Genomic DNA, 24,485 nt, shown 5'->3' on the forward strand with positions numbered 1-24,485 from the left:
ATTGGATTCAGAACATTGTTTCTCAAGGGTACAGAATAGGTTTCAAGGTAAGACCGCCTGTGAGAAGGTTCTTTCTCTCACGCATTCCAGTGAACCCAGTAAAGGCTCAGGCTTTCCTGAAATGTGTTTCAGACCTGGAGTCATCTAGGGTAATAGTGCCAGTTCCATATCTGGAACGGGGTCTGGGGTTTTATTCAAATCTATTCATTGTACCAAAGAAGGAGAATTCTTTCAGACCAGTTCTGGATCTAAAATTTTTGAATCATTATGTAAGAATACCAACATTCAAAATGGTGACTATAAGGGCTATTCTGCCTTTTGTTCAGCAAGGGCATTATATGTCCACAATAGACTTACAGGATGCTTATCTTCATATTCTGAGTCATCCAGATCACCATCAGTTTCTGAGATTCTCTTTTCTAGACAAGCATTACCAATTTGTTGCTCTTCCTTTTGGCCTAGCAACAGCTCCAAGGATCTTCTCAAAGGTTCTCAGTGCCCTTCTCTCTGTAATCAAAGAGCGGGGTATTGCGGTGTTTCCTTATTTGGACAATATCTTGGTACTTGCTCAGTCTTTACATTCTGCAGAATCTCACACAAATCAACTTGTGTTGTTTCTTCAAGAACATGGTTGGAGGATCAATTTACCAAAAAGTTCCTTGATTCCTCAGACAAGGGTTACCTTTTTAGGATTCCAAATAGATTCAGTATCCATGACTTTGTCTCTAACAGACAAAAGACGTCTGAAATTCGTTTCAGCTTGTCGGAACCTTCAGTCCCAGTTATTCCCTTCAGTAGCTTTGTGCATGGAAGTTTTAGGTCTCATGACTGCAGCATCGGACGCGATCCCCTTTGCTCATTTTCACATGAGACCTCTTCAGCTTTGTATGCTGAAACTTTGGTGCAGGGATTTTACAAAAATATCACAATTGATATCCTTAAATCCCAATACTCGACTATCTCTGACTTGGTGGTTAAATCTCCACTGTTTAGTTCAAGGGGCCTCTTTTGTTCGTCCAACCTGGACTGTGATCTCAACAGATGCAAGTCTTTCAGCTTGGGGAGCTGTCTGGGGATCTCTGACAGCGCAGGGGGTTTGGAAATCTCAAGAAGCGAGATTACCAATCAATATTTTGGAACTCTGTGCGATTTTCAGAGCTCTTCAGTTCTGGCCTCTTCTGAAGAGAGAATCGTTTCTTTGTTTTAAGACAGACAATGTCACAACAGTAGCATATGTCAATCATCAAGGTGGGGCTCACATTCCTCGGGCTATGAAAGAAGTATCTCGGATACTTGCATGGGCGGAATCCAGCTCCTGTCTAATCTCTGTGGTTCATATCCCAGGTATAGACAATTGGGAAGCGGATTATCTCAGTCACCAGACTTTTCATCCGGGAGAATGGTCTCTTCACCCAGATGTGTTTCTTCAGATTGTTCAGGTATGGGGGCTTCCAGAAATAGATCTGATGGCTTCTCATCTAAACAGGAAACGTCCCAGGTATCTGTCCAGATCCAGGGATCCTCAGGCGGAAGCAGTGGATGCGTTGTCACTTCCTTGGAATTATCAACCTGCTTATATCTTTCCACCTCTAGTTCTTCTTCCAAGAGTTATTTCTAAAATCATAATGGAACGTTCATTTGTACTGCTGGTGGCTCCAGCATGGCCACACAGGTTTTGGTATGCGGATCTTGTTCAGATGTCCAGTTGCCAACCTTGGCCACTTCCGTTAAGGTCAGACCTTCTATCTCAAGGTCCGTTTTTCCATCAGGATCTCAAATCATTAAATTTGAAGGTATGGAGATTGAACGCTTAGTGCTTAGTCATAGAGGTTTCTCTGACTCAGTGATCAATACTATGTTGCAGGCTCGTAAATCTGTGTCTAGGAAGATTTATTACCGCGTTTGGAAGACTTACATTTCATGGTGTTCCTCTCATAAGTTCTCTTAGCATTCTTTTAGAATTCCTAGAATTTTACAGTTTTTTCAGGATGGTTTGGATAAGGGTTTGTCTGCAAGTTCTAATCTTCCTGACATACATTGTTTTGTTCAGGCTTTGGTTCGTATCAAGCCTGTTATTAAGTCAATCTCTCCTCCTTGGAGTCTTAATTTGGTTTTGAGAGCTTTACAGGCTCCTCCGTTTGAGCCTATGCATTCTCTGGATATTAAGTTACTTTCTTGGAAAGTTTTGTTTCTTTTGGCTATCTCTTCTGCTAGAAGAGTTTCTGAATTATCTGCTCTTTCTTGTGAGTCTCCTTTTCTGATTTTTTTATCAGGATAAGGCAGTTTTGCGGACTTCATTTAAATTTTTACCTAAGGTTGTGAATTCCAACAACATTAGTAGAGAAATTGTTGTCCCTTCGTTGTGTCCTAATCCTAAGAATTCTCTGGAGAGATCTTTACATTCTTTGGATGTGGTAAGAGCTTTAAAATTTTATGTTGAAGCTACTAAAGATTTCAGAAAGACTTCTAGTCTATTTGTTATCTTTTCTGGTTCTAGGAAAGGTCAGAAAGCTTCTGCCATTTCTTTGGCATCTTGGTTAAAGCTTTTAATTCATCATGCTTATTTGGAGTCGGGTAAATCTCCGCCTCAAAGGATTACGGCTCATTCTACTAGGTCAGTTTCTACTTCCTGGGCTTTTAAGAATGAAGCTTCTATTGATCAGATTTGCAAAGCAGCGACTTGGTCTTCTTTGCATACTTTTACTAAATTCTACTATTTTGATGTTTTCTCCTCTTCAGAAGCAGTTTTTGTTAGAAAAGTACTTCAGGCAGCAGTTTCAGTTTGATTCTTCTGCTTATAATTTCAGTTTTTTTCATTATAAGATTAAAACTTTTGATTTGGGTTGTGGATTAATTTTTCAGCGGAATTGGCTGTCTTTATTTTTATCCCTCCCTCTCTAGTGACTCTTGCGTGGAATTCCTCATCTTGGGTATTTGCTATCCCATACGTCACTAGCTCATGGACTCTTGCTAATTACATGAAAGAAAACATAATTTATGTAAGAACTTACTTGATAAATTCATTTCTTTCATATTGGCAAGAGTCCATGAGGCCCACCCTTTTTATGGTGGTTATGATTTTTTTGTATAAAGCACAATTATTCCAATTCCTTGTTGATGCTTTCGCTCCTTTCTTATCACCCCACTTTTTGGCTATTCATTAAACTGAATTGTGGGTGTGGTGGGGGGTGTATTTATATGCATTTTGAGGTTTGGGAAACTTTGCCCCTCCTGGTAAGAATGTATATCCCATATATCACTAGCTCATGGACTCTTGCCAATATGAAAGAAATGAATTTATCAGGTAAGTTCTTACATAAATTATGTGTTTTTTTAATTTACACTACTGTTACACCAGATATGAGTGGTGGTGGCACTGAGCAAGTGGGCACAGTATACGCTGTGAGCCTGACACGCACACTGGCAGGCAGGCAACAAAATAAAAGTAGAAAATATGGATAGATTGAAAATGCTTGAACCAGTAATAAGAAACAAAAATAAGGATGATAATATTAGATTTATCACCACATTCAATCAAGGTAGTAAAGCAATAGAGAAAATAATCAATTCCCATTGGGATATCCTAAAACTGACCCCATTTTAGGCATTTCCCTTCCAAATAGACCCATCTTCACCTATAAGAAAAATAGGGACCTTAAAAATATCCTAGCACCTTCAAAACTTAGACCTATCACCCAGAAACCAACAAATAACAATATGGGTAGCAATTGTCTAGGCAACTTTAAAGGTACTAGAAGATGCGGAGTAGCCAGATGTGGAATGTGTTCCCATATCTGTATACAGGACCATTTCCAGGATTCTAATAATGAGAAGAAATAAGTTATTGTATATGCTTAGCTGTAACTGTAATTTAATCTATATTGGGAGTACTAAAAGAACTATGAGAAAAAGGTTCAGTGAACATAAATACAATATTACACATGAGCTTGAGACACATAGCATATCCCATCATTTTAAAACTCACCACAGGTCCAATCCAGAAAGCCTCAAAGTAAAAATTATTGAGGGGGTACCACCAAGTAAACATGTTAATAGACTCAGAACTCTCCGTCAAAGAGAGACTTTCTGGATTCATGAACTAAACACACTCACACCTAATGGATTAAACATAGACCTAGATTTGAATGCTTTCATATAAAAACATCTCTTATAAGTAACTATTTATATATATTTTAAAACTATTTTTTATTGCATCTAAGTAAAAACATATTTTTCTAAATACACCTAAGAACCGTATTAAAACATTTTTAGGAAATTATTTTACTCTTTGTATATTTTCCTTTATATCCGAATTTAGAATTGTAAATTGTTTTCCATGTGTTTTAGATTTTATAGTCCCAATACTATGATACGTTTATTTCTTTTTTTAGCCTTTACATCTGTAAACATTGAATGTTAGTTATGTTTTTTATCCTTCGTATCCATGTGATATATGTATTTGATTTGTCTTCTATTAACTTATTATGGCTTTTTGACTACAATTACCAATTCCACGTAGATCTCTTAGAGAACATGTGTGCATATATTTGTGCCCAATTCTTTGTCTAATATTAGTACGACTTGGACTTGTCCGGGCGCATTCACATACAGCGGAGAATACCGTAACATGAAGTAAAGAGAGAATCACATCAGTAGCCAATCAGGCGCAATCTCCAACTATATGTGCGTGCCCCCAGCAACTCCCACTAGACATCCTCTTGAGAAAGTCCTATCGTTATAGGACGAAACGCGTTGAGGTCATCAACGCTCTGACGTCACGCACGTCACGTATGCATACGAACTGTTCCATCCTGACAGGAGAGCCCACGAGTGATTTTGGCGCCTACCTCGTTTGAGGCCTTAACATCTATCTCCTAGTCCGGTTTGGTAATATGCTTGCAGCACGGCTCAGAGCGGTTGTATACATTTGAATGCTTGATCATCATCTCTATTTTGTAAGTGTGTTTTTAGCAAGCGCTAACATTGTTTAAATAAACTTTTACTCTTAGATGGGATGCGCTGTCTTTGTTTTTTTCAGTTCACTGCAATTAGATTACGCAAGCAGACTGATGTTTCACAGTCAAAAAAGTTTTTTTTTTTAAATTACACTACTGTTACACCAGATATGAGTGGTGGTGGCACTGAGCAAGTGGGCACAGTATACGCTGTGAGCCTGACAAACACGCTGGCAGGCAGGCAACTGCAATTAGATTACACAGAAAAAAAAAGCAGCCATAAAAAAGGGCTTTTTGTGGTGCTGTCCTTACAGCAGAGATCAGATGAGTCCTTCAGGACTGTAGTGGACACTGAATACACTAGCCTAGCTATAGATTTCCCTACTAAATCAGCAGCAACTATACTGTCCCTCCTCTCACTAAGAATGCAGCTTCCGAATGAATCTAAAATGGAGGTAGGAGGGTCTGGGAGGGAGGGTCTGCTGCTGATTGGCTGGAATGTGCCTGGTGACTGTGAGGTACAGGGTCAAAGTATTACTCAATGATGACGAATAGGGGGCGGATCAAACATCGCATATGTTCGCCCGCCGCGGCGAACGCGAACATGCTATGTTTGTCGGGAACTATTCGCCGGCGAACAATTCGCAACATCTCTAATGATAGTTAATTATTAAGCGGTTACGAAGCCGGTATTTGTATATTAGTTCAGTAAGTAACCTTGCCTGTACAAAAACACAGGACCGATATTCTATTTTCAAAGCTTCTAAGTATTTTCACAAAATTACCAGCCTACAACACACCGCTATCCTTAGTTAATGTAATCTAGCATTACGGCACTTCGACATGCAAACAGACAGACTCGTGGTTAACACATTAGCCCCGCCCACCAACGCGTTTCATCACTAACGTGACTTATTCAGGGCTTTAGGGGCAGCTCAGCCCAACTCAATTCTTTTATTGGTCTTGTGACGGAAGTGTTACCAATATGGCGTTTAATTTTTTTAGCGGATTCCCAATGTTAGGTAAATAATGCCCACATATCTTTCTCAAGATGGTTAAATCTGTGAATCATTAGAGAATGTCAAATTGTGAACTTGAATTTTCTCTCGAGCGATACTACATTAATGTCAAGGGTATCTCAACGATCTCTGATTTATTATCATACACTAATGATTGTGTTAAGAGCATCTTAAAGTTCACATCATTGTCAGTGTTACTTATATATTTAATACTAGCCATGAATTGGGCAATCTATCATTCTTTTTACATATAGAGATATCTGGAAATATTTCTGTAATCTCCGGTCAAGAATACCATATATCATTCAAAGTACAGACCCTTGTCTGTTGCATGATTCATTTGTATACTCAATCTTATCCCATAATTGTATTATACGTTACTATCTCAAAATCCCAAATGTTTCTATTCCTTTTTTAAAAAGTAAACCATCTTTTTGTCCTAGTCAGGAGATTCTAGGGAACATTTATAGGACTTCAAAACAGTTCCTTTAGATTTAACTAGTATTATTTTTATACGAGTATCTCATAAATTTTGTTCAAGTAGATTAGTCTGAATTCTTGTGTCATATTTGTATTTTATGTACCTGTTTTGGTAACATTAGGGATCAGTTCTTTTGTAGGGGGAGAGTATTATCTCACATTACACAAAATTCTACCCAGAGTTAGCTAAAAGCATTATTCTGATATATTATCATACTGATGGTTGCATTAAGAGCATCTTAAAATTCACATCATTGTTATTTACTAATGACCCTGAATTACACCACCTGTCATTCTCTTTGTATGGAGAGACATCTGGATAGATCTAAGTGAACTCCGGTCAAGAATACTATGCATCATTCAAAGAACAGACCCTTGTCTGTTACACGGTTAATTTGTGTACTTAATATTGTCCCTTAATTATACTGTACGTTACTGTCTCAAAAGTTTGAATCCCTTTTTGAACTGTAGACAGTCTTTTTGTCCAAGTCAGGAAATTATAGGAAGCATTTATAGGATATTGCTTCATTCAGGCCATTTGGCGAGGCAGACTTTAAGTCATGTATCCAGCGACATTCCTTTTGTAGGAGTATCTTATTAACGTCACCCTTACGTCCCCTTAGATTGACCTGTTCTATAGCACAGAATTGTATGTCATACTTCTTATCTCTATGATAACTATTGATGTGCTGGGCTACTGGGACTGACCTGTTCCATTTGATGTATCCTATATGTTCAAGGACCCTTGTTCTTAACACTCTTGTCCTTTCTCTGACGTAAATTTTGGGACAACTGCACATTGCGACATATATTACTTTCTCAGAGCGGCAGTTCATAAAGGTTTTTATTTCATATGTTTTTCCTGTATTTGGATTTTGAAATATCTTCGTTGGTCTCATATTCTTGCAAGCCTTACATCTACCACATTTGAAGAAGCCTTTTGTGCTTCTCAGCCACATTGTTGAGGGTTTGAATGGCTGTTTATTACCAAGTCTTTTAGATTTCTTGATCTTCTGTTTGTAATTGTAGGTGTAATATTGATTACATCCTTAAGGTCAGGATCATTTTGTAAGACATGCCAATGTTTTTGGAAAATTTGTCTTACTTGATCGTGTTTATCATCAAAAGTGCCGATGATTCTTACCACATTATTCATATCAATATCTTTTTTGGTGATCTTTTTTTCTTCCAGTAGAGTTGGTCTACTGATCTCTTTTGCCTTTTGATAGGCCCTTTTTAGACATCTATTCTTATATCCACTTTCTCTGAATCTATTTTGCAGTTCTTTGGCCTCTTTCTCGAATGCCTCATCCGTACTGCAATTTCTTCTTGCTCTTAAATATTGGCCTGTTGGAATTCCCAATATTTGATTCTTTGGATGGTAGTTTTTCCATTGTAATAGGCTATTTGTAGCCGTGCTTTTTCTAAAGAGTTTGGTGTTCAAACTGCAATCCATTTCTTTTGTAATTAGGAGATCAAGAAAAGAGATACTTGTTTCTTTTATTTCGTGTGTATATTTCATACCATGCTCATTCTCATTCATCAATGTCATGAACTCACCGAAGTCCTTTTTAGACCCTGACCACAGGATTAGTACATCATCAATATACCTAATATATAAATCAATGTACTTCGTAAGTGGGTTTACTTCTGCATTCAAAATACTTGTATTTTCTATCCATCCCAGAAAAAGGTTGGCATATGTTGGTGCACAGCATGTGTCCATAGCTGTGCCCCTTTTCTGTAAATACATTTGTTATTAAAGAGAAAATAGTTATGTTTTAGAGTGAATTCCAAAAGCTCTACTTTAAAAGCATCTTGTGTACTTCCTCTTGGATTTACAGTTTTTAGGAAGTATTGAATAGCTTTTGTTCCAAGTTCATGTTGTATATTTGAATACAGGCTTTCCACGTCAATGCTGGCTAGGAAAGTCTCTTTCTCTACTGTCAGATTTTCAAGACTTTTAAGTACATCCTTAGTGTCCTGTACAAAAGATGTTAATGTGTGGACAAAGTGTCTTAATTTTTAATCAGTAAAAATACTCACTTTCTCAGTGAGACAATCATTACCTGAGACAATTGGTCTCCCCGGTGGGTTTAGTTTGTCTTTATGTATTTTCGGTAGATGTAAAATGTTGCAACTCTTGCAACTTTATTGCACATAAAGTGATATTCATTTTTAGTAATTAGTCTTTCATTGAAACCTTCATCCAGAAGGGAAATCAGTTTTTTAGTGAATCTTTCAGTTGGATCGTATGGGATGATACTATAGTTGTTTGTATCATTTAGAATGTTTAAACACATGTTCACATATTCATCATTATTCATTATGACTGTGTTCCCACCTTTATCCGCATTCTTGGTCGTAATGTTGGTATTATTTCTTAATTAATTTAAGGCAGTCCTTTCCTTAAATGTTAGATTTTTCTTGATCTTACTTACAGGGTTGATATTTTCTAGTTCTGTAGTTACTAGAGATACAAATGTATCTATAGCAGGGTATGTGGATATATTTGGCATGAATGTACTTTTATTTTTCACCGTACATTGTGTTGTCTTCTACCAAGTCCTCATTATCACTTAGTAGACTCATCTTTGGGTTAAACACTTCATTATCGTTTTCCACAATACCCATATCTGGCAGTGCATTCTTATTCATTGTCTTATTATAATTGTGTAAAGCCAATTTTCTTGTGAATAAGTGTGTATCGTTTACCCTTTCAAAATTGTCATATTTGGGGGTCGGTATAAAAGATAAACCCTTTTCTAACAGTGAGGGATGTTCTTTTGTTAAAGTCATATTTGATAAATTAATTATTTGTAAACTGTCATTTAGTATCTCTGTCTGTTTGGTGGTCGACCCCTGTATTGCTGTCTTGTTCTGATTCCCCTCCTTGGAGGGAACAGGTCCTTCTCTAAAAAAATCCTAGTAATGGACAGTTCATTGACTGGCATTGTTGCAGGTACTGTCACTATTTGTGTATGTTCTTCTTCAGATGTATCTGTATCTGTAAAAAAACTTATCTGAGGTATTAGTTCTTTCTTTTTTCTCATTTTTATCTTGTACAAATCTTGGATTTCTCCTCATATAGTTTATTTTGTATATGCTGCCTTTTTGGTGGTCTGACCACCAGTCTCTCTCTGTAACTTTCTTTTCTTAGTGTCACTCAATTCTTCTTTTAGTTTATCAATGTGATATTTTAATTTTTGGTCTAGTGTGTCAAATTCTTTATGCAAAATAAATTTGTTTGTACCTTAGCATCTTCAACAAATTTTGTTAGCTGTTTGTATTGTCTTTTTTCATAGTCTAGTTAATTGCATCAAATTGCATCAAATCCAAAGAACACCTTGTTAGTATCTCATGCCATTTCTGTATAAAGATTTCGTGATTGATATGAAAAGAGGGACTCCTCCATAGTCACCCAGGCTCTGGTTGACTCCGGTGCTCCGGGCTATTTCATTGACAGTGCTTTTGTATCAAAGAACTCCATTCCTGTTTTGCCTCGGTCTGTCCCACTTGCTATTGAGGCCATTGATGGCAGGCCCTGCACTCATTACTCGCAAAACTGCTCTGTTATCCATGGCTGTTGGGGCTTTCCATTTGAAACCCTCCAGTTCCAGGTGATAAACTCTGTGCATTTTCCGGTTGTTCTGGGTTATCCCTGACTCCAAAAGCACAATCCCAGTCTCGACTGGCACAGGTCAGAAATTTTGTCGTGGTCTCCGCAATCTATTTCCACTTGTCTTCAGAAACCAGTTAAAGTCTTGTGCACTTCTTCGGTATCTAAATTACCAGAGGAGTACCGAGAGCTCCTAGAAATTTTTGACAAGGTGCGTGTCATTACTATGCCATGATTGTGCCATAGACCTGCAACCCAGAGCCATTCCTCCTCAGGGCCGGGTTTACCCTCTGTCTGTTGTGGAGAATTGTGCTATGGATGAGTATGTTGCCGATGCTCTGTCGTGGGGGATCATCTGCAAATCCTTCTCTCCTGCAGGGGCTGGCTTCTTCTTTGTGAAGAAAAAGGGTGGCGAGTTAAGACCATGCATCAATTATAGGGGTCTTAATCCTCTTACCATTAAGAATGCTTACCTTATTATGCTCATTACAGAACTCTTTGACCGCCTCAAGGGAGCTACGGTCTTTACTAAACTCGATTTGAGAGGAGCGGACAATCTTGTTAGGATCAAGGAGGGCCACGAATGGAAAACGGCATTTAACACCAGGAGCGGGCATTATGAGTATCTTGTAATGCCCTTTGGCCTATGTAATGCTTCTGCTGTTTTCCAGGAATTTATTAATGATGTCCTACAAGATATGTTGCAACAGTGTGTTGTGGTGTACTTAGACGACATCCTCATTCACTCACCCACACTTGAGGCTCATCGTTTTGATGTTACATGGGTTCTTCAGAGACTACGTGAAAATGGCCTGTTTTGTAAACTCGAGAAATGTGAGTTCCATCAGACTCAAGTAACCTTTCTAGGTTATGTTATCTCTGTTGCAGGGTTCTCTATGGATCCTGACAAGTTATCTGCAGTTTTGCAGTGGCCTCGCCCAGTTGGTCTTCGGTCTATTCAACATTTTTTGGGGTTCGCCAATTACTATAGAAAGTTTATTAAAAACTTTTCTTCCTTGGTCAAACCTATCACACATGACCCATTAAGAGAATGATCCACTCCATTGGTCACCTGCTGCCATTAAGGCCTTTGATAGTCTTAAGACTGCCTTTGCTGCTGCTCCAGTTCTGGCTCATCCTAACCCTGTCCTGCCTTTTGTTCTTGAGGTCGATGCGTCTGAGACTGGAGTAGGTGCCCTCTTGTCTCAACGTCCTACCCCTGACTGTTCCTTGCATCTGTGTGGTTTCTTCTCTAAGAAATTGTCTCCAGCAGAGTGCAATTATGAAATTGGTGACAGGGAATTACTGGCCATAATTTTGGCACTCAAGGAATGGAGGCATCTTCTCGAGGGTACTAGCGTAACAGTGCTCATTCTTACTGACCACAAGAATTTAACTGATCTATCTGAAGCGAAATGTTTGTCGCCCCGACAGGTCAGATGGGTGCTATTTTGGCCTTGATTTAATTATGTGGTCTCCTACCTGCCTGGTAGTAAGAATGTTAGGGCTGATGCCCTCTCTCGACAATTTTCACCTCTGTCCAAGGAGGAGTCTGTACCTACTCCAGTTATACCTCCTGACCATATGTTTGCTACCATACGTACTAATTTGACTTCTCCCTTGGGGGAGGAGATCCTGGCTGCACAAACCAATGCATCTCCTGAGAAACCTAGTGGTAAGTGTTTTGTTCCTGAGAATCTTCGAACTAAACTTTTGCACACTTACCACTATCCTAAAGCCGCAGGTCACCCAGGCAAGAACCAAATGATTTGGTCTGTCACTTGACAATTCTGGTGGCCAGGTCTTCATTCTGATATTTCTTGCTTATGTTGCCTCCTGCTCAGTTTGTGCACAGAATAAGACTCCTCGATGTCTTCCTGTGGGTCTTCTTCATCCTATTGCTAATGGTGAGTGTCCTTGGACACATCTTTCCATGGACTTCATTGTCGAGCTCCCTGTTTCCAATGGCAATACTGTTATCCTTATGGTGGTTGACCGTTTTTTCTAAAATGTCACATTGCATTCCCTTGAAGAGGTTGCCTACCGCTCAGGAGCTTGCTTCAGTTTTTGCCCAGGAGGTCTTCCGTTTACATGGGTTACCCAAGGAGATAGTGTCGGACTGGGGTAGCCAGTTTGTCTCCAGATTTTGGTGTTCCTTTTGTGCTTTCCTTCTCTGCATATCACCCTCAATCTAATGGGGCTGCGGAACGGTCTAATCAAGCTCTGGAACAGTTCCTCCATTGCTATGTCTCAGATTACCACAATAATTGGTCTGAACAGTTACCTTGGGCAGAGTTTGCTTGTAATAGTGCTATTAATGCTTCCTCCAAGTTATCATGGTTCATAGCGAATTATGGGTTTCAACCATCCTTGTTGCCTGATTCATTCATGTCTCAGGGTATTCCGACTTTGGAGGAGCATCTCTGGCAACTCCGTTCCACGTGGGTGCAGATTCAGGATAGCCTTCATCGTTCTATGCAGCGCCAAAAGTTCCAGGCTGATCGTAGGCATCTGCCTGCGCCTCCCTACCAGGTTGTTGAGAGAGTTTGGCTGTCCTCCCGCAACTTGAACCTTCATGTGCCTTCCAATAAACTGGCTCCCCATTATGTTGGTCCTTAGCATTGTTAAGCTTCTTCAGCATGCTAATAATTTCATTTGTGATGCCATTTTTGATATTATTAGAATTGATGTTAGGTATATGTCTTTAGCTATTTTAGCTAGAAGAGCTTTATGGCTTAAATCTTGGAATGCAGATATGACTTCTAAGTCAACGTTGCTATCTCTTTCTTTCCAAGGTAATAAATTATTTGGTTCTCAGTTGGATTCTATAATTTCAACTGTCACTGGGGGGAAGGGATATTTTTTGCCTCAGGATTAAAAATCTAAGGGTAAATTTAGGGCTGCTAACCGTTTTCGTTCCTTTCGTCAGAATAAGGAACAGAAGCCTGACCCTTCCCCTAAAGGAACGGCTTCCAATTGGAAGCCTTCTCCAGTCTGGAATAAATCCAAGCCTTTTAGAAAATCAAAACCAGCCCCCAAGTCAGCATGAAGGTGCAGCCCTCATTCCAGCACAGCTGGTAGGGGGCAGATTATGATTTTTCAAAGATGTTTGGATCAATTAAATTCAAAATCATTGGATTCAGAACATTGTTTCTCAAGGGTACAGAATAGGTTTCAAGGTAAGACCGCCTGCGAGAAGGTTCTTTCTCTCACGTATTCCAGTGAACCCAGTAAAGTATCAGGCTTTCCTGAAATGTGTTTCAGACCTGGAGTCATCTGGGGTAATTGTGCCAGTTCCATATCTGGAACGGGGTCTGGGGTTTTATTCAAATCTGGAATGTGGAGACAGGAAAGAGAGAGCGCCTAATAGTGCAATATTGTACTAGCGAATCAGGAACAAGAACAATGACAGTAACATTGGAAAAGTACTCACAAAAGAGTTGGCACTCACAAGTAGTGTATACGGGCAGGCTGATTGGATATAACAACCACCAATGAACTAACACAATACATCTAACATTGGTGGTTGTTCATTGGTGGTTGTTATATCCAATCACGTTTGTTTAGAGTATTTTTAAAGCCTGGCTTTTGGCTATACCTGTCATATTACCTGATGAAACGGCCAGAGAGCTTAACGGCCGAGAAACGCGTTGTTTGCTCTTAAAATGAATGTTCTATTTTTTATTCCAATACATCTGACTTTGCTGTGAGTGCTTTTAAGCTATCACCCCTCTTTTCACAAACATTGGTTTTTTTTCTAAGTCATACGGACTGTCTGTTAAAACACTGTACCGCTTCAACACACGCTTTGTGTTTGGAGATTCCCAACACCTGCTAAGCTGACTAATTGGGACTGCAGATGTATCTACAACACACACATTCTGTGTGCAGAGGAATTCCCTTTACCGCAGCTTTTGATTGGGACCGCTGACGTACCTACAATACACACATCCTGTGTACAAAGAAATCCTTTTTTACTTCAGCATTCACAATACCTATCCGAGGTGGATCTTGTACAGGATAGATCCCCCAGCGTACTGACTGCTGTAAAAGGTCAGCCTGCCCGTATGCACTACTTGTGAGTGCCAACTCTTTTGTGAGTACTTTTCCAATGTTACTGTCATTGTTCTTGTTCCTGATTCGCTAGTACAATATTGCACTATTAGGCGCTCTCTCCTGTCTCCACTTTCCAGATTATCCGATTCACCACTGGTTTTGGAGAGAAGCAGCCTCTAACTTATATGGATTGGTTCAGTGTCAGTTTTATCCGATAACAGTCTTCATAACGTTGACCAAACCGACAACTATTTAAAAGAACGGTCTGTGCAAGGGAATTTTTACATTTTCATTAAGACTTCCTTTCGAACTGTTGATATTACATTTATTTTTATTTTTATTTTTTAGACACTTTTCTGAATTGCTTTTTATATTACATTTGCCATTTTGTTTTATTAACTTCTTTTTTTGTGCCCATATGGTTATATTTGAATCCTATTTTACCGTAGTTTGAGTAATTTGTTGCTTATTGAGAGAACTTATTATCACACACTTATACAGACTAGATACGTTTTTAGCCAACACATTGTGGTTTTTACACTGTATTCACTTGATATATTTGATTTTTATATTACCAGTGATATTAGGGCATCTATACAGTATTATTTGCACATTCTGGTTCTATTACGATTTTTTTTTTGGTATACCATCACACACTTGTATAGATTAGACACAGCTTCTGCCAACACCTAGTAATCTAATTATTTTATTCACCAGATACATTTCACGTTTACTACACAAGCAACTCCTAGTGCACTTACACAATACCATTAGCCCTTTCCGGTTCTAACACATTTTTATGTTGAACATTTTTTCGTTACCCACTCACACTGATCTAGTTTTAACTTTCATATCACTGATTAAGTTTCAATTTTCTATTATAGCACACGCGCTTTTCTTATATTAGTTGACCATCATCCTTTCAGCTCACCCTATTGTATGCTCCTTGCATACTTTTAAACACTTTATTCAAATCTGTTCATTGTACCAAAGAAAGAGAATTCTTTCAGACCAGTTCTGGATCTAAACATTTTGAATCGTTATGTAAGAATACCAACGTTCAAGATGGTGACTATAAGGACTATTTTGCCTTTTGTTCTGCAAGGGCATTATATGTCCACAATAGACTTACAGGATGCTTATCTTCATATTCCAAATCATCCAGATCACTATCAGTTCCTGAGATTCTCTTTTCTAGACAAGCATTACCAATTTGTTGCTCTTCCTTTTGGCCTTGCAACAGCTCCAAGGATCGTCTCAAAGGTTCTCGGTGTCCTTCTCTCTGTAATCAGAGAGCGGGGTATTGCGATGTTTCCTTATTTTGACGATATCTTGGTACTTGCTCAGTCTTTACATTCTGCAGAATCTCACATGAATCAACTTGTGTTGTTGTTTCTTCAAAAACATGGTTGGAGGATCAATTTACCAAAAAGTTCCTTGATTCCTCAGACAAGGGTAACATTTTTGGGATTCCAAATAGATTCAGTATCCATCTAACAGACAAAAGACGTCTGAAATTGGTTTCAGCTTGTCGGAACCTTCAGTCTCAATCATTCCCTTCAGTAGCTATGTGCATGGAAGTTTTAGGTCTCATGACTGCAGCATCGGACGCGATCCCCTTTGCTCGTTTTCACATGAGACCTCTTCAGCTTTGTATGCTGAACCTTTGGTGCAGGGATTATACAAAGATATCACAATTGATATCCTTAAATCCCAATACTCGACTATCTCTGACTTGGTGGTTAAATCACCACCGTTTAGTTCAAGGGGCCTCTTTTCTTCATCCAACCTGGACTGTGATTTCAACAGATGCGAGTCTTTCAGGTTGGGGAACTGTCTGGGGATCTCTGACAGTGCAGGGGGTTTGGAAATCTCAAGAGGCGAGATTACCAATCAATATTTTGGAACTCCGTGCGATTTTCAGAGCTCTTCAGTTCTGGCCTCTTCTGAAGAGAGAATCATTTATTTGTTTTCAGACAGACAATGTCACAACCGTGGCATATGTCAATCATCAAGGTGGGACTCACAGTCCTCAGGCTATGAAAGAAGTATCTCGGATACTTGCATGGGCGGAATCCAGCTCCTGTCTAATCTCTGCGGTTCATATCCCAGGTGTAGACAATTGGGAAGCGGATTATCTCAGTCGCCAGACTTTACATCCGGGAGAATGGTCTCTTCACCCAGATGTGTTTCTTCAGATTGTTCAGATGTGGGGGCTTCCAGAAATAGATCTGATGGCTTCTCATCTAAACAGGAAACTTCCCAGGTATCTGTCCAGATCCAGGGATCCTCAGGCAGAAGCAGTGGATGCGTTGTCACTTCCTTGGAATTATCAACCTGCTTATATCTTTCCGCCTCTAGTTCTTCTTCCAAGAGTGATTTCCAAAATCCTAATGGAACATTCGTTTGTTCTGCTGGTGGCTTCAGCATGGCCACACAGGTTTTGGTATGCGGCTCTTGTTCGGATGTCCAGTTGCCAACCTTAGCCACTTCCGTTAAGGTCAGACCTTCTATCTCAAGGTCCGTTTTTCCATCAGGATCTCAAATCATTAAATTTGAAGATATGGAGATTGAACGCTTAATGCTTAGTCATAGAGGTTTCTCTGACTCAGTGATCAATACTATGTTGCAGGCTCGTAAATCTGTGTCTATAAAGATTTATTACCGGGTTTGGAAGACTTAAATTTCATGGTGTTCCTCTCATAATTTCTCTTGGCATTCTTTTAGAATTCCTAGAATTTTACAGTTTCTTCAGGATGGTTTGGATAAGGGTTTGTCTGCAAGTTCCTTGAAAGGACAAATCTCTGCTCTTTCTGTTCTGTTTCACAGAAAAATTGCTAATCTTCCTGACATTCGTTGTTTTGTACAGGCTTTGGTTCATATCAAGCCTGTCATTAAGTCAATCTCTCCTCCTTGGAGTCTTAATTTGGTTTTGAGAGCTTTACAGGCTCCTCCGTTTGAGCCTATGCATTCTCTGGATATTAAGTTACTTTCTTGGAAAGTATTGTTTCTTTTGGCTATCTCTTCTGCTAGAAGAGTTTCTGAATTATCTGCTCTTTCTTGTGAGTCTCCTTTTCTGATTTTTCATCAGGATAAGGCGGTTTTGCGGACTTCATTCGAATTTTTGCCTAAGGTTGTGAATTCCAACAACATTAGTAGAGAAATTGTTGTCCCTTCGTTGTGTCCTAATCCTAAGAATTCTTTGGAAAAATCTTTGCATTCTTTGGATGTGGTTAGAGCTTTGAAATATTATGTGGAAGCTACTAAAGATTTCAGAAAGACTTCTAGTCTATTTGTTATCTTTTCTGGTCCTAAGAAAGGTCAGAAAGCTTCTGCTATTTCTTTGGCTTCTTGATTAAAATGTTTGATTCATCATGCTTATGTAGAGTCGGGTAAATCCCCGCCTCAGAGGATTACGGCTCATTCTACTAGGTCAGTTTCTACTTCCTGGGCTTTTAAGAATGAAGCTTCTGTTGATCAGATTTGCAAAGCAGCAACTTGGTCTTCTTTGCATACTTTTACTAAATTCTACCATTTTGATGTTTTTTCTTCTTCAGAAGCAGTTTTTGGTCGAAAAGTACTTCAGGCAGCTGTTTCAGTTTGATTCTTCTGCTTATATTTTCAGTTTTTTTCATTATAACGATTAAAACTTTTGATTTGGGTTGTGGATTATTTTTTCAGTGGAATTGGCTGTCTTTATTTTTATCCCTCCCTCTCTAGTGACTCTTGCATGGAGTTCCACATCTTGGGTATTTGCTATCCCATACGTCACTAGCTCATGGACTCTTGCCAATTACATGAAAGAAAACATAATTGATGTAAGAACTTACCTGATAAATTCATTTCTTTCATATTGGCAAGAGTCCATGAGGCCCACACTTTTTTTTGTGGTGGTTATGATTTTTTTGTATAAAGCACAATTATTCCAATTCCTTATTGATGCTTTCGCTCCTTCTTATCACCCCACTTCTTGGCTATTCGTTAAACTGAATTGTGGGCGTGGTGGGGGGTGTATTTATAGGCATTTTGAGGTTTGGGAAACTTTGCCCCTCCTGGTAGGAATGTATATCCCATACGTCACTAGCTCATGGACTCTTGCCAATATGAAAGAAATTAATTTATCAGGTAAGTTCTTACATAAATTATTTTTTTCATTATTTAAATAGAACATTTAATTTTCAACAACTTTCCAATTTACTTTTATTATATTTGCTGCATTCTCTAGATATCCTTTATTGAAGTAGCAGCAATACGATACTGGGAGCTAGCTGAGCACATAAGGTGAGCCAATGACAAGAGGCTTGTATGTGCCACTAATCAGCAGCTAGCGCACCATAGGGCATTATATGCTTTGTTACAAAGGTCCCCAAGGGAATAAAGCAGATTTGATAATAGAAGGAAATGGGAAAGGTGTTTAAATTTGAATAATAAAGTTTAATTGTGACTTTGCTGTCCGTTTAATGTGTTTCTAATGACTTGTTTTACCGGTGTATAAAATAGTATAAAGTGTATGGGAAATGTCTCCTTTAGCTTTATTTTTATATAAAATAACTGTTTGCTGTTTGTAATTTATTTTCATTATTAAATTGTACACAGCCTTTTAAATGACCTGAGGCTCCGGCTCCTACTTAGCATATGCAGGAGATCACATTATATAAAAATATGAGTCTGTTATTGGCTGATCGCTGTCACATGGTACAGGAGTCTGTTATTGGCTGATAGCTGTCACATGGTACAGAGGCAGAACTACATTTATCAGAAAGCAATCTACTGCTCTTTTAAATTCATAGTAAGTTTTATTGCATTGTATTTTTATTATGCACCTGTTAATTTTTTAATTCCATGTGTTATAGTCCTTTTATATGGACTGAACTTGTCGAAAAAACATCTCATTATGTTATCACTCTATGTAAACACAAATTCTTCCTTTTCTTTTCTATATCTAAGATAGCATTTGAAATTAACATTTTAGTGCCTATCTGTCTCATACTCCATTGCATTGTGATTTAAGACAACTCAGTATTGACCAAGAGAAGTTAAAGGACTGGGGTGGAGCACATGACAAAATGTCTGACAGTGAGAATTAGTAAGGGTACAATACCAATACTGCAGTATCCAATGTCCTTATATTTAAAAAATGATATTTAATATTTATTTCAGGATAAAATATTGTTTCATATAAACGATAGAAAATAAAGATTATAATATATTTGTAAAGTTATGATATGGCCCCTCTCATAAATAGTTTTTCTACCATTATGTTGTATAGATCTGGCAAGATTCATATTTAAAGTGATAGTAAACACCCAAAATGTTATTTAAAAAGATAGATAATCACTTTATTTACCATTCTCCAGTTTTGCATAACCAACACTTTTATAGAAATATACTTTTTACCTCTGTAATTACCCTGTATCTAAGCTTCTGCAGACTGCCTCCTTATCTGTTATAGAAATATACTTTTTACCTCTGTAATTACCCTGTATCTAAGCTTCTGCAGGCTGGCTCCTTATCTGTTATAGAAATATACTTTTTACCTCTGTAATTACCTTGTATCTAATCTTCTGCAGACTGCCTCCGTATTTTAGATCTTTTGACAAACTGGCATTTCAGGCAATTAGTGCTGACTCTTAAATAACTCCACATGCATGAGCACAATGTTATTTATATGAAACACATAAACCAAAACCCTCTAGCAGTGAAAAAATGTCAAATGCATTTAGATAAGAGGCAGCCTTCTAGGGCTTAGAAATTGGCATAGGAGCCTCCTAGGATTAGCTTTCAACTAAGATTACCAAGAGAACAAAGCAAATTTGATGATAAAAGTAAATGAGAAAGTTGTTTAATATTACATGCCCTATCTGAATCATGAAGATTAATTTGGACTTTAATATTCCTTTAAGTGGCAATTATAACCCACACAGTGTTAACTGTACTAAATGCGTGTGCTGAATCAATAGCACATATGTAATAACCTAAACAGCTGATCTGTATCACATGAATTGTTATGTGTGCCTTTAATTATACCATACGTACAGTTAATCAGAACCATTATTTATTATTATCTGTCTAAACCATTTAATATACTTTTTACAGACACGGCCAGAGCACTGAGAGATATCAGGTATTAATGTAACTGGAGTGAATAAGGGAACCTTCTTCCTGAGCACAGACATTGGAGCCTGTTATCAGCATGAACTCATATGTGTTAGGTGAGTAAAATAGATATTATGCTGACTTTAATTACTAGAAAAATAAAATAGATCACTCATTAAACAAATATAAACTATTATATTTGTATCTGCATCTTTTGAGAACATTTGTGTCAGTGACCGTTATAAAGAAGGAGCAACTCCCATTGGGATAAGAAGGAGGGTAAAAAATATAACTCCCCCTCTGTCCTTTTAGACAGATCATGTCTAACTGCCTAACCTCACCCCCAGACTTCTGTACTCAGTACACCTGCAACTCCAACTCCCCCTGCCCTGACCTCGCTCATGGAACACCCATAACTGCACTTTAATGACTACCTTGTTCCCAGTGAGTGTTCCCCACCCCAGAGCCACCCCTGATTTGTGTGCTTAAATTTGCAGTAAATATTATTAAACTAATAAAGTTTTTGGCTGTTTATATAAATTAAACAACCACAGCTGAAAGCTTAAAAGTATTGTAAAATCACTGCTTCTTACCCTCTCAAAACATCTCAAACTGATTATTAGTCTGTGATAATTAAGACATCATATTCTCACCCAACTTGTTGAGCATGAGTCGGGCAGGGCAGTATGTGCAGTTGCCTGTGCAATGTTAAATGAGGATGGTGGATGCCCAGAATACAGATGTACTTGTTCCCTGGCTGAGAAAATTATGCAACATTCTTTGTCGTCATTCTTTAATTTGTGATTTACACGTAAATAAATTTAAAAATGAACACAAAACAGAAGACATTTTGTTGCGTATAAAAGAATAATATGATTTTGTATTAAGATGGATTATACAGTATTATAAAGAATGAATATTGTTATTTGTCTTTATTTCATTTCTTTTTTATGTAGAGAAACATGTTAAAAGTTCAGCTGCATCCTTCACTACAGGAAGTATCAGAAAGATACCACAGACTCCATCATTTTTAGACACTAATGACTATTCACAAATATTTGGGAAATCACAGCAGATATTTAAAGAAGATGGTGAATTCTCAGGAACTGGGCAGCAATCATTATGTACAGAGAGTAATTTAGTCATCAAACAAGAGGACAATATTTATGCCTTATCTAGTGAAATGATTATCCCAGAGGATAAACCACAAACATTTAACAAGCTTTCAAAAAATTTGAAAGAAGAGAAAAGTCTACAGTCTAACCAAATGATTCATACAAAGGAGAAACCTTTCAAATGTACAGAATGTGAGAAAAGCTTTATTTATTTTTTATTTTTTTTTATTTATTTTTTAATAAGTTTTTATTGAAATATCATTCGAGGGTACAGAAATAAGACAAGGAAAATCAATTATTAACACATCAGTTACAAAATGAGGGAAACATACCAATTCTACATTAGCATATTAACTTAAACTCCAATACACTTTATGCTTATGGTCCTTTACACAACAAACAATGACATTTAGATCTTGTTGTCAATAAAAATTAATCTTACTGGCTAACTCCATAGAACCTCCTGGAGTGGACAATCAGCCGACACCCAGGGTGACGAGGGGGGACACTAAAGGCGGTATGGCGAACAGCAAAAAAAGATAAAAAAAGAAAAAAAAAAAAAAGCTCCTTAATTACATAGACGGCAAAATCTCTTAAAGAGGCGGAGGCAAAAAAGGAAAAAACAAAATTTTTTATATTTTCCAATTAGATGGAAATAAGCCAAGTTCCAAGTGCTGAACAAACCAGCAAGATTCCCTTAGTGGGGCTATTAACTGCAATTGTGCATCTAAAGGGAAGGTTATTATTACTTTTTCCCATTTAAGAAAAAATCTTTGGATTGACTTGTCGCTATAGTCTCTTAAATTAAATTGTTCCATAATAATCTGGTTGTGCATTTTGTTTAAAAACTCCTAGTGTGAGAAAAGCTTTAGATGTAACTCTTCTCTCCTAGAACACCACAAAATTCACACAGTTGAGAAGCCAAACACATGTCCTGAGTGTGGAAAAGGTTTTACACAAATGACAAAACTTATAGCTCATGAAAGGACCCACACAGGGGAGAAACCATTTAACTGTACAGAGTGTGAAAAAAGTTTTACACTAAAGAGTAGTCTGAAAACTCATGAAAGGATTCACACAGGAGTAAAGCCTTGCACATGTACAGAGTGTGGAAAAAGTTTTACACAAAATAGTAGTCTGAAAAAGCATGAAAGGATTCACACAGGAGAAAAGCCTTTCACATGTACAGAGTTTGGAAAATGTTTTACACAAAAGAGTAGTCTGAAATATCATGAAAGGAGTCACACAGGGAAAAAGCCTTTCACATGTACAGAGTGTGGAAAACGTTTTACATATATGAGTAATCTGAAAACTCATGAAAGGATTCACACAGGAGAAAAGCCGTTCACATGTACAGAGTGTGGAAAAAGTTTTACACAAATAAATAATCTGAAAACTCATGAAATGATTCACACAGGAGAAAAACCTTTCACATGTACAGAGTGTGGAAAAAGTTTTACACAAATAAATAATCTGAAATATCATGAAAGGAGTCACACAGGGAAAAAGCCTTTTACATGTACAGAATGTGGAAAAAGTTTTACATATATGAGTAATCTGAAAACTCATAAAAGAAGTCACACAGGAGAAAAGCCTTTCACATGCACAGAGTGTGGAAAAAGTTTTGCACAAATAAATAGTCTGAAATATCATGAAAGGAGTCACACAGGAGAAAAGCCTTTCACATGTACAGAGTGTGGAAAAAGTTTTACTGATAAGGGTAATCTGAGAAAACATGAAAGTATTCACAAGGGAAGAAACCTTTCACATGTTTAGAAAGTGGCAAAAAGATTTTTATTGAAGTCAGGTATCACAAAACACCAAATATTTACACACAAATACATTTTATATACACAGTGTACAAACCTCTTTACAATTATCCTAAAGAGTACAAACTCTCTAAATAGAAGCATAAAAATGATCCTATTATAAATAATACTTTCTTAATCCCAGTTATAAAAGCCCCAGATTAGAAGAGCTCTTTTGCTGTCCTTTGTTCATCTTTATATGTGCACCTCAGTTTCTCTTAGATAAATGTGATAGAATCCAAACACCAAACAGGAATTTACAGATCTGTCCTCATACTGACCAGTTTACACAACCATTCACCACCAAAGCACCCAAGTGTTTATTAATATTGTACAGGAAAAATGTGTATATTCCTTGTTTATTAATATGCCAATGTTGTAATGAAAACAATTATATTTACAGAATAAAGAGTCTTTATATGAATAGAGTGTTAGAGAATTATATAATTATATATGTATTAATGATTGACATCTGGGAGATATATTTATTGTGCACATCAGATGGATAAACCTTTTCTTATAGCAATAGATGCTTAGCATTGTACATGTTATATACCAGAGGAATTACTGATGGGAAACTGATTTTACTACATGAGACACAATAACAGTAACATACGTGATCACAATCAGTTTAATTTAAATGGCTACTATAACTAAAGGGGACATTATATATCTGATAAATCCCTATGTATCAAGAGCACAAGTGTTGGGTATATTTACACCATTGTGTGCATATATCATTTAATGCTGCGGTTGAGTATATAATCAGGATAAAAGGAAGTCCACAGTACTCCAAAATATCTTATGGCAATTTATTAGTGAGAAAAAACAGCGACGTGACCCCAAAATGTTGATATTTTTTCTCACTAATAAATTGCCATAAGATATTTTGGAGTGCTGTGGACTTCCTTTTATCCTGTTGATGTTTTGGGAATTCAGCAGTGTCCTCTGTCTACATGTGCACCCCTCTACAGTTGTGCTGAACCCCTTTTTGAGGAAGCGTTCTTGTAAAACGTGCATCAGGGGTAACCAGGAGAAGCTCTGTATCTCCCTCTTTTTAACTTGCTAAACCGGATAATTTAATCCACACAAAATTATTATATTATTGACTCTCAGCAGTGCAGATTTGTAGTGTAATATTAAATAGGGGCTTAGCTGATAGTTTTCTCTCTGCTGCTGCTGTCTAATCATTTATTTGTGATAATCGTATATTGTCCAACCATCCTGGTTTAAGTGTTTTTAAATATAGCCACATTGTATGTATGAGTGAAACACATATAAATAATGATTTAGTATGAATGGGATTATTACTATGTAATATAATCTTCTGATTGTTT

The 24,485-nt window shown here is 37.6% G+C and overlaps 1 protein-coding gene across 1 annotated transcript in view; it reads left to right on the top strand.

Annotated features, from left to right (window-relative positions):
• LOC128659739 (oocyte zinc finger protein XlCOF6-like) overlaps positions 1-23,433 on the top strand; it is a 77,045-nt gene extending 53,612 nt beyond the window's left edge. The window contains exon 3 of the mRNA XM_053713319.1: positions 22,290-23,433. Coding sequence (XP_053569294.1) covers positions 22,290-23,116 — 827 coding nt within the window. The 3' untranslated portion in view covers positions 23,117-23,433. The remainder of the gene's footprint in view (positions 1-22,289) is intronic.
• Positions 23,434-24,485: the final 1,052 nt, after the last annotated feature.

This window comes from Bombina bombina, chromosome 5, assembly GCF_027579735.1.
Source record: "Bombina bombina isolate aBomBom1 chromosome 5, aBomBom1.pri, whole genome shotgun sequence".
Lineage (NCBI taxonomy): Eukaryota > Metazoa > Chordata > Amphibia > Anura > Bombinatoridae > Bombina > Bombina bombina.